At 49.2% G+C, this 10,114-nt stretch overlaps 1 protein-coding gene across 2 annotated transcripts; it reads right to left on the reverse strand.

The window, feature by feature from the left end:
• Positions 1-29: 29 nt before the first annotated feature.
• Positions 30-7,139, reverse strand: LOC105235177 (small G protein signaling modulator 1-like). Of its 2 annotated transcripts, XM_034650293.1 has the most exons (3): positions 6,504-7,139; positions 3,216-3,802; positions 30-156 (listed from the first exon to the last, which is right to left on the reverse strand). In XM_034650293.1, exons 1-3 carry the CDS (start codon positions 6,648-6,650, stop codon positions 84-86), a joined length of 807 nt encoding a protein of 268 aa, XP_034506184.1. In that variant the 5' UTR covers positions 6,651-7,139; the 3' UTR covers positions 30-83. The 2 variants fall into 2 exon arrangements, with proteins under 2 accessions (XP_034506184.1, XP_034506185.1); XM_034650294.1 differs by lacking the exon at positions 6,504-7,139 and having other exon boundaries at positions 3,216-4,140.
• Between the last annotated feature and the right edge of the window lie 2,975 nt (positions 7,140-10,114).

Raw genomic sequence — 10,114 nt, forward strand, 5'->3', positions numbered from 1 at the left:
CCACGGACCCCCCAGCCCCCCACCTGCACATGAGGTCGCGCAGCTTCTCCAGGTTGGCGGGCGTGAAGTACCAGTAGTTGCGGTCACACCTCTGCATGTCCTTCTCGATGCGGTGCAGGTTCACCGTGTACAGGTCCAGCAGCTCTGGCTGCAGACCTGAGGGATGGGGAGGAAGGAACAGTTACACCCCAACTCCTCCCAGAGGTGGGATTCCAGGGGTTCTCCCTCCGCCCTCCTCGGCCTCTCCTGCAGCCACTGAAAAGCACATCCTCTCCCTGGCCCGGGTGGGTGTTTGATTTCGTTTCTGTTGTTTCCCCTGAAAGCCTCTTTTCACTTTGTATGATGGAAGTTCTTTTAACTTTTCTCCCTTCTATGAAACAGAACAATTCTCTAAGTGCACAGACGAATGGTCTCCGTTGAGTGGACGATAGTTATAACCAGCTGGAGGGGTAGCCCACCCTCCCCCACTGATCACCGGACAGGAAGAAGGGAGGAAGCGAGCGGGAGTCCGGTTCTGACCATATGCTGGACTGCTGCCTTGACCCCACCTGATGAAAAGGTCCAATGATATGGCAAGAAAAATACGGAACATTCCGAGGCCAAAATTTAAACCACAAAGGCAAGAAAATACCAAATCTGGCTTCTGCCTTGAAGGAAGCTTCCAAACTGGCAAAAGGTAAGCTTGGGTTGAATGGTTTTTGGGTCTTTCTTCCCTAAGGTAAGGAATCTAATAAGAGACTTTCCTGCATAAAGGTGGGACCCCCCCCCCCCGAGAGCCCCATACCTGGTAAGGGAACCCTGGAAGAAAAATTAATATTTGGGGTCTCAAGGACAGCTGCCTGTTTTGAATAAAGGTGTCCGATGAACTGTAAAATAGATCTCTCTGGATAATTAACAGCTTTGAATCAGATTTACAACATACACAGGTGCATAATACAAAAGCAAAAGTAACTTCCATGTAAAGGTGGAGAAAAATCTAAGATGACAGCTATCCATTGGGAGCAGTGGACCGGGGAAGGCCACTGGAGAGACTTCGCGAGACATACAAAATGAACAGAAAACCTCATGTGCAGAAGATATGAACAGACCCTTTTCCAATGAAGACATACAAATGGCTAACAGGCACATGAAAAAAAGTTCAAAATCATTAGTCATCAAGGAAATTCAAATCAAAACCACATTGAGATACCACCTTATGCCAGTTAGAATGGCAAAAATTGACAAGGCGGGGGGCGCCTGGGTGGCACAGCGGTTAAGCATCTGCCTTCAGCTCAGGGCGTGATCCCAGTGTTATGGGATCAAGCCCCACATCAGGCTCTTCAGCTATGAGCTTGCTTCTTTCTCTCCCACTCCCCCTGCTTGTGTTCCCTCTCTCTCTGGCTGTCTCTATCTCTGTCGAATAAATAAATAAAATCTTTAAAAAAAAATTGACAAGGCAGGAAACAACAAATGTTGGAGAGGATGTGGAGAAAGGGGAGCCCGCTTACATTGTTGGTGGGAATGCAAGTTGGTACAGCCACTCTGGAAAACAGTGTGGAGGTCCCTTAAAAAGTTAAAAATTGAGCTACCCTATGATCCAGCCATTGCACTACTGGGTATTTACCCCAAAGATACAGACGTAGTGAAGAGAAGGGCCATATGCACCCCAATGTTCATAGCAGCATTGTCCACAATAGCTAAATCGTGGAAGGAGCCGAGATGCCGTTCAACAGATGACTGGATTAAGAAGATGTGGTCCATATATACAATGGAATATTACTCAGCCATCAAAAAGAACGATTTCTCAACATTTGCTGCAACATGGACGGGACTGGAGGAGATAATGCTAAGCGAAATAAGTCAAGCAGAGAAAGACAATTATCATATGGTTTCAGTCATTTACAGAACATAAGAAGTAGGAAGATCAGAAGGAGAAGAAAGGGAAGAAGAAAGGGGGGGTAACAGAAGGGGGAATGAACCATGAGAGACTGGACTCTGGGAAACAAATCGAGGGCTTCAGAGGGGAGGGGGGTGGGGGATTGGGATAGGCCGGTGATGGGTATTACAGAGGGCATATATTGCATGGTGCTCTGGGTGTTATATGCAAGTAATGAATCATGGAACTTTACATCAAAAACTAGGGATGTACTGTATGGTGACTAACATAATATAATGAAAAATATTATTATTAAAAAAAAAAAGAAAACCTCATGTGTCTGAAATGTTCCAGGAGAGATTTAGAAAACTGGCAGAGTGCGGAGGCTGGGGGCATGAGCTGACCCATACATAGCAAACATAGGAAAAGACAACAGAGACAAGGAAATCAAAACGCATCCGGGGAAAACAAAATTGTCTTTGTAGGAAAGAAAAAGAAATACCGCTTCCTACATGGTGTATACATTCTGTTGTTATACGAGTGTGAACAACAGCCATTTAACTGAAATTATTGTAACTGTAGTGGATGGATGGGGCTGGGAAGGTGTCACTTATGGGGCGAGGGTGTGGGTGTGGAATGTCTGGAATTGCAGAAAAAAAGGAAAAAAAAGATCAAGAAGTAGCAATACAAGTATGTTATTTACGGACACGGGGGTAAACACCAGATAACTTGGGCAGAGTAAGTAACCACTATGACCTCTGGGGAGAGCTCCAGGGGGGCAGGTGGGGGGTGCTTCTGATTTCCTATTCAGCCTTGTCTGTTTGACTCTATAAACTATGGGCATGTATATCTTAGATAGAAATAACAAGTTCTTTAAAGGAAAATGGAAACACGACTCCTGGCTCCGAAAACGTCCCGTTCAGTTGACATCCTTTGGCTTGGACTTTCTGGCAAGAAAGCAAACTTGAGGATTTAAAGGATGTTGGACCTGATCATATGCCAAGATACTCATCCTCAAGGCTGCTATTGACTGAGAGCTCACCGCACGTCGGGCACGGAGGACCGGACTCACTAATTCTGAGAACAGCTCAAGAGAGAAGGTACTCGACTGATAGGGAAACAGGCTCAGAGAGATAAAGTGGTGTGCCTGAGATGGGATTGAACCTGGGGTGGTTTGAACAGCAGAGCCTGGTATGACATTGCCTTCCCTCCCAAAGGGGCTTCTCCAGTGCAGCCTCTGTGCCAGGGGAAATGTAACAGAGCAGAGGTCGTGCTGGGAAACTGAGGCTCGTGGGACATGCCCACCCTCCCGCAGCTGTTAGGTGAGAACACGGAGTGGAGGAGAATCCTGGCGACTTACAGAGTAAGTGGTGCCGCTGGAGGACACGGGGGACGCCTCGTTGTTGGCAGATGTGGCCACGGCCAGAGAAGCCAGGGCGGGGAAGAGACTTTCCATCTCGGGTTCTTCTGAGAGGTTGTCCTCACTGTCCACCTGGCTGTGCTTCTCCACCTCGCCGCCCCCCCAGCCCTCCATGGCAGCCCCCTCCTCGGGCAGGGCCACGTCGACGCTGCCGGCGAGGGACATGATCTCGTCCATGCTCTTGTTGGCGAGGAGGTCACTCTCCAAGCTGTCCTGCACAGCCAGCTCCTTGCAGGGGGCCTTGTCCCAGGAGGTGATGGCCTCACTGCTCTGCCCGTCCTCCACGCTGCTGTCCCCAGGCCGAAGTGCCGGGGGGCATTCTGCTGGGCGACCATGACACTGTCTTCTGTGCTCAGGCTGGGCTCCGAGTGCTCCGAGAGGCCCGAGGAGAAGTTGTGGGAGGAGGGGTGGCCAGAGTCCGGGGAACAGGTGCCATTCACCAGGTTCCCACTGGGGATCTTGGGCTGTTTCTCCTCCAACCTGCCTTCTGCCTCGACTTGCTCCACTTCGTCCACAGACTCAAACACCTGAAGACGAGGTGCACAAAAACAGACGGACAGATAGAGGATGTCGCCTGTGTCCCCTGAACGGGAGCAGCAGCCTAAATATTCATCAGCAGGGGACTGGTTCAAATACGGAACATGCACGCAGAATACCATACAGTCAGGGAAAAGGATGGGGTGGAACCAGGTATAATACAAGCTCCCGTTGTGAAAAATTAAAAAAGTGACCTATTGCATGGAAATGCATAGAATAATCCAGAAATAAGGAAGCACTGAAACTGCCTGAGGAGAGAGTACTAGGGAATTCAAGTGGCAAGGAGCATACCTTTCATCACACAAAATGATAGGCACATAGTTTTTAAAGCAAAACAGTTAAAAACAGAAGGAACAGGCTAAAAACAGCATAGTATACCCACGTGCTTGGCTGCTACGGATTAATTTTCAAAAGTACTTTGATAATGTATGAATTACCATGGAAAAGCCTCCAGGACACACCTCAAAGACTGTTCTGTGGTTCTTTGTGTCCTGAGGTCAGATCCTATCAAGGATATAAGACCATGTTCCAAAGGGACATGAAGTATTTCTTCTCTGTGTGTTTGTGTCACCAATCTGATTTGCTGTTAAAATCACGTTTTTGGTTTTTCAAAATTTCTTCTAGATTCAACTGTTTTGAATTATGCAAAAAAAAAAAAGTACCCTAACTCCAAAGTTGGAACTAGGAAACAAGGGCTATTCAGGGAAATGTAGCTTCTTTTCCTGAGCCCTCCCCTGACTCCTGCAGGCGACCATTCTGATTCGTTTCTGGCTTATTCATCCATTGTTTTTGAAAATAGGTATATTAATATTAATATTTCCTCTTTGTATGCAAGAAGTGACATAGTATGCCTATTTTGGGGGCTTTGCTTTTTCATTTAATATCAAGTGAGATGAGTTAACATTTCACTGAATAAAATGGAAAGCTGTGGACCAACACACACTATGGCATTTATGTAGAAATTTTCAAAAATTACCAAGCATTGCAATATGTCCTCTATATACCGTGCACATATTTCTGTGTACGTACAGGCAATCAGTAGGGTCTGACAGCACATACAGCAAAATGATGCCATTTCTAGGGAGGGCAAGTGGGTATTAGGAATGATCAAAGCCAAATTTAGCTTTCCCTGCAATATTTTAATTTTTTACAGGGAGAAGAGATTCATATATTACTTGTGCACCTAAAAACTCCATTTTTAATGCTAGCATAAAAAGCTAAAACAAATAAACCCTAGGTGACCTATAGGTGATGGACCTCCCATCCCTTTACTCCAGGTTGGAGGGAGAGGGTGAGTGGGGGAAGGGGAGGATGGGGAAGGGACGGGGCCTCTGGAAGGTCACCTGTGTGCTGCTGCTGGAGTCACTTTGCAGGGGGACATGCTGGCGGCTGGAACTGCAGCACTGGGAGGACTGATAGAAAAAGGGGCCAACAGAGCAGGGGTGAGGCTGCATCCCGGCTTTGGGGCCTTACTCTCAGCTCGGGCAGGGATTCTGTAAGGGTGGCCTCCTCTCTATTCCTGACTTGGGCAGGTCCCTTCAGGGCCTCAACCTCCTATCAGTACAATGAGAGTGAGGGGGTGTGTGTGGGGGGAATCCCTCTGCTCCCTGGAGCCTCAGGGCCACACAGCAGCCACGGGACCCCAGTTCCCACTCCTGCAACCGCAAAACCCTACCTTTAACTGCCCTGTACTTGAGACTTCCAGCTACTATTTAAGTTCAACTCCGAGTGACTGGTTGGCACTAATGGCCTCATTTTTTTTTATTCCTCTTTCTACATGCTTTTGCTCTAGAACTTCTCATTCCTGCCTACTTGGCTGCAAAGCTTGGCCCTGGGACCTGCGGCAGCCGGGGGATGTGAGCAACCTCGCCAGGGCAGACGTTTAACCAGCCCTCGTGTATCTCCACTTTGTCTATGATCTGTGTTCACTATGAGAACATGCCCAGCTCGGCCTGCTGGAGGATGGGACATGTGGGGCACAGCCTGGTCACCCCAGACATGGCAGAGAGCCCAGCGAAGATCAAGAAACCTTTTAGCGGACCTGGCACGGACAACAGGCGCAAGAGTGAGCCCTGCCAGCCCCACTCAGAAGTGCTCCGCTGAGCCAGACACACGAGGACACATTCAGGGCTCACTGTCAGAAGTCACTGACTTTTGGTGGTCGCTTGCTATGCTGTGCAGCGTGACTGCTGGCAACCCGATGAGTGTGCCTCGCTGGGGAAGGGAATTAACCTTGTTCTCAGCTCCTTCTTTGGGCTGACGAGCTGGAGCTTCTGTGAGAGCGGAGAGGTCTGATGGGGCCACGGGAGTGTTCCTGACGTTCCAGGACGTGGTGCTCAGCACGCACGTGCTGAATACGTGAAAGTCAAGCGCTGTGCCAGGCGCTTTGTATGCACAATCTCACGTGAGCTGCACACAAACCTCCCCTATGCCAGAGCTTGTTCCCCTTTTACAGATGCGGAAATTGAGGCCCGGAAGGAAAGGTGCTTGCTTGAGGCCCCACAGCCAGGAAATGGTGAGGCTGGATCCAAATGGAGGTCTCTCGAACTCCAAGGTCACCTCCCACCCGCACGCTAGGGGTGACGGCTCCAGACAGCCGTCACCGTCCCTACAAGAGCTACACGGAGCAGATCTCGGCCTTTACTGCCCCCTCCCCCACCCCTGTGCTCCCAGATGGGTGCTGCCCATCACCTCATTGCTGATGGTACAGTCCCTGTGCGTCATCTGGTGCAGGTGGCTGTCCAGGCTGGCCCCTGACGAGCATTCGGCCAAGGCAGCCGCATGGGACTCCCACTCCCTCTGCCGCACAATCACCTCACAGCCCAGCCATTCGGCCATGGTCTGCGCATAGCACACGTGAATCTGCTCGTCCACCTGCCGGGGCAGAGACAAGGTCAGCCCTGGGGAGAGCCAGCCCAAGCCAGACGAGGATGCCAGCTCCGACCTGGGACCCTGAGCCCCAGAGACACCCCAGATGTCATGGACATCCAAGGGAAACCCACTACGTGCAGGGCACCGGCTGGGCCCTGGGGATACACAAATGTGCACGAGGCTGTGTCTTTTTTTCAAAGTTCCCTTCCTCCCTCCTCTTCATTCATTCATTCATTCATTCACACATTCAAATATCCGTGGAGCCAGGGAGCGTACTAAGCCCAGGGTGTACTGAAGTGAGAGGACTGTTTCTTTCCTTTCTTATTACCTTCTCTCCTTCCTCATTCACCCCTAATTCGGGAGGCACCTACAATGTGCTAGGTACTACGCTAGGCACAGGGGAAAGAAGTTGAGTAGGAGACCCCACTCCACCATCAGTCCACCGCCCCACACATTTACTGAGGGCCTCCCACGTGCCCAGCGCAGAGCCAGGTGTCGAGAATACAAAGATGAACAAAACTGACCTCTCCCTTTACTCCTGCATTGGACTTACAGGAGGACTACAGTTCAAGCATTTCCCTTGTGGCATGTCAGCGGATGGGAGGGTGGGTAGCTGGCCTTGTTCCTGATACATGGCCCAGGTAACCGAGGCTCTGAATCTGCCGGGCCTCTGGGCACAAGTCAGGGCAGACAGGCTGATCTAAGTAAGGGTGTGGAGGGGCGTGAAGAGAGAGGGCAGGGAGCTTGCTCCATGTCCAGGCTGGGAGGGGTGGAGAATCCTTTAGCTATTCAGGGCTTCCAGAGAGAGACTCAGGGTCCACCCTGCCCAAAGTCCTGTCCTCCCTCCCACGGACTTCCAGAAGATCCGTCCCAGCATACCTCCCCATTCCTACTGTCTTTCTAAGCTAGGTTTCCATGACCCTGCACCAGGACGACCCCAGCAGCCTCCTCCCTGGTGCCTGCTTGTCCCAGCCTGGCCCCTCCTATGCATTCACCCCTCACCAGCCTCCTCTTTTTTCCTCCCCAGCCCCACCTCTCACTGTCACCCCCACCCTCCTGTCCTTTATGCGCCAGCCACCATGTCCACCATGCCCTTCCCGCCCCTCCCCACACAAACCCACACAGATAACACACACACACTGCATTATGCATGAGTCTCCCCTTGGGCTTTGCTCTGGCTGGCCCCTGTTCCTAGAGGCCCTTCCTCACCCCCCTGGCCTGGAAAGAGAGCGGGTAAGCCTTCTGCCTGGCTGCGGTGCCTCCTGTGCGCTCTTACAACCCCTGGGTTTGCCTCCATCGGACTCTGCATGACCCCCCCTAACCTGGCAGGGACCTCGTCTAACACACCGCTGGGTCCCCGGTCCCAAGGACAGGGCCTGGCACCCCAGAACGCTGTTCCTGTTCACCAGGAGCCCAGTGGGCAAGGGGTGAAGTGTGGCGGGGGCCTCCCGCTGTTCCCGAGACAATTTCAGACAGTTCACTGGCATGGGGTCTTATCATATGGAATCACGGTGTGATTTCTATTTTCAGCTCCCCTTTAACTTTTCAGATTATGGGGAAGGTCAGTCTGGTGCTACAGTGGCTTGAACACCTCCTATCACACTTCAGAAACCCCCTTCCTGATAAAGAGAGCTGGCCTCAGGCAGGCTACGGCATCTGCGTGGCACTGAATTATATCCTTTTGTCATATCCTATTTGTTTTTATGGTTTCCTTCTATTATGGCGAGTCGTGTCAGTTTTCCACTGATGGCAGGCATACCAAATATCTTTTTAAATGAGCTATATACATAGTGAGTCAACTTACAGACAAATACATAACAGCACAGGTGGTACATGGATATGGAATGTAAAATACCACCAGGTCTTAAGAACTTAGTATGAACGAAAGAATGCAGAATCTCTCAATAATTTTGTATTGATTACAGGCTGAAATGGTAATATACTGGGTATGTTGGGTTAAATAAAATGTATTATTAAAATTACTTTCACCTTGATCAAATGATACAGACCTACCCATACACACACACACACACACATACACACATGCGTGTGCACACACGAGCTAATGCAGAAGCTGGTAAAGTCCTAGTGAGGTCTGTAGACAAGAAAGCACTATGGAGCCCACGCTAACATCCTGGTTTTGGTAATGAACTACTGTTCTAGGCGATGCTTCCATTGGGTACGGCAGGACCTCTTTGTCACAGTTTTTGGAACTTCTTGTGAACTTATCATTTTGTAAAAATATTTATGGGCATCTGTTTCTCTCTACTTTCCAAAACAGGACTACTGAAACATTAACTGAACACTCAAGATCAACATAGGTGCCCTGCTGTGCTATGGCTGAAGACGGCTCACAGCAGGGTAGCATTAGATCAATGCGACAGAATGGGGACTCCACACTAACGTGCCCAACTGATTGCTGACGGGGGCACAAAAGCAATTCAGTGGAGGAAGGATGGCCTTTCTGTCGAATGGGGCTGAAGCCACTGGACATCAAAGGCAAAAAATGAACCTCGACCTAAACCACTCCCTGTATACACAAATGAACTCAAAATGGATCACAGACTTGAATGTAAAATGTGCAACTATAAAACTTTGAGAAAAGAAACATAGGAAAAAATCTTCGGAATCCAGGGCTAACTAAGCAAAACGGTCTTAGACTCGACACCAAAAGCTCAATGTCTATGAGGAAAAATTGGTAAACTAAACCTCATAAAAAATTTAGACATTTGTTCTGCAAAAACTGAAAAGACAAGACACAGACTGGGAGAAAATACTTGCAAACCATTTAACCAACAGAGAAGGAATATCTGGAGTGTATAAAGAACTCCCAAATGCAACAGTAAAAACCCGAAGAATTCAGCTAGAGAATGGACAAACGACGTGAGCAGACACTTCACCAAAGATACAGAGATGACAAGTAAGCGTGTGCAAAGATGTTCACTATCACTGGCCACTTGGGAAATGCAAATTTAAACCACAATGAAACATCCTTTACACCTGAGTGGCTAACGGAAAAAAACAGCAACGAGACCAAAACTCCAGGGAGAGTGCAGGTGTGCTCACTCGGATATTGCTGGTGGGAATAAAACACAGTTCAGCCACTGCAGAAGCTTGACAGTTTCTTCCAAAACTAAGCACGCATAGTGTGCGTCCCAGTAATTGTACCCTTGAGCGTTTAATGATGACTTACACTCCCACGAAAACACGAATGTTCACTGCAGCTTTCTTTGTAATAGCCAAAACCGGGAAACAACCCATCTATCCGCCAACAGGTGGGCAGTCAAACTGTGATTCACCCAGGCCATGCAACACCATAGAACTCTTGGCCATAGAAAGGATAGACAGCCAGGGGATTATGCTGAGTGAAAAGGTCAATCCCAAAAGGTTAGATACTACGTGATCCCATTTCTACAACATCGTCCAAATGA

The sequence above is a fragment of the Ailuropoda melanoleuca genome, unplaced genomic scaffold (genome assembly GCF_002007445.2).
Source record: "Ailuropoda melanoleuca isolate Jingjing unplaced genomic scaffold, ASM200744v2 unplaced-scaffold1570, whole genome shotgun sequence".
Classification (NCBI taxonomy): domain Eukaryota; kingdom Metazoa; phylum Chordata; class Mammalia; order Carnivora; family Ursidae; genus Ailuropoda; species Ailuropoda melanoleuca.

What these genes read in the sequence shown, in the direction of transcription:
- LOC105235177 (XM_034650293.1), bottom strand. Translation starts at nt 6,650, where the DNA reads ATGGCCGAATGGCTGGGCTGTGAGGTGATTGTGCGGCAGAGGGAGTGG. An exon ending in ACTGTACCATCAGCAATGAG is followed by an intron (nt 3,803 to 6,503) that starts GTGATGGGCAGC and finishes CCTCGTCTTCAG; the next exon opens with GTGTTTGAGTCTGTGGACGA. An exon ending in CCAGCGGCACCACTTACTCT is followed by an intron (nt 157 to 3,215) that starts GTAAGTCGCCAG and finishes CCCATCCCTCAG; the next exon opens with GTCTGCAGCCAGAGCTGCTG.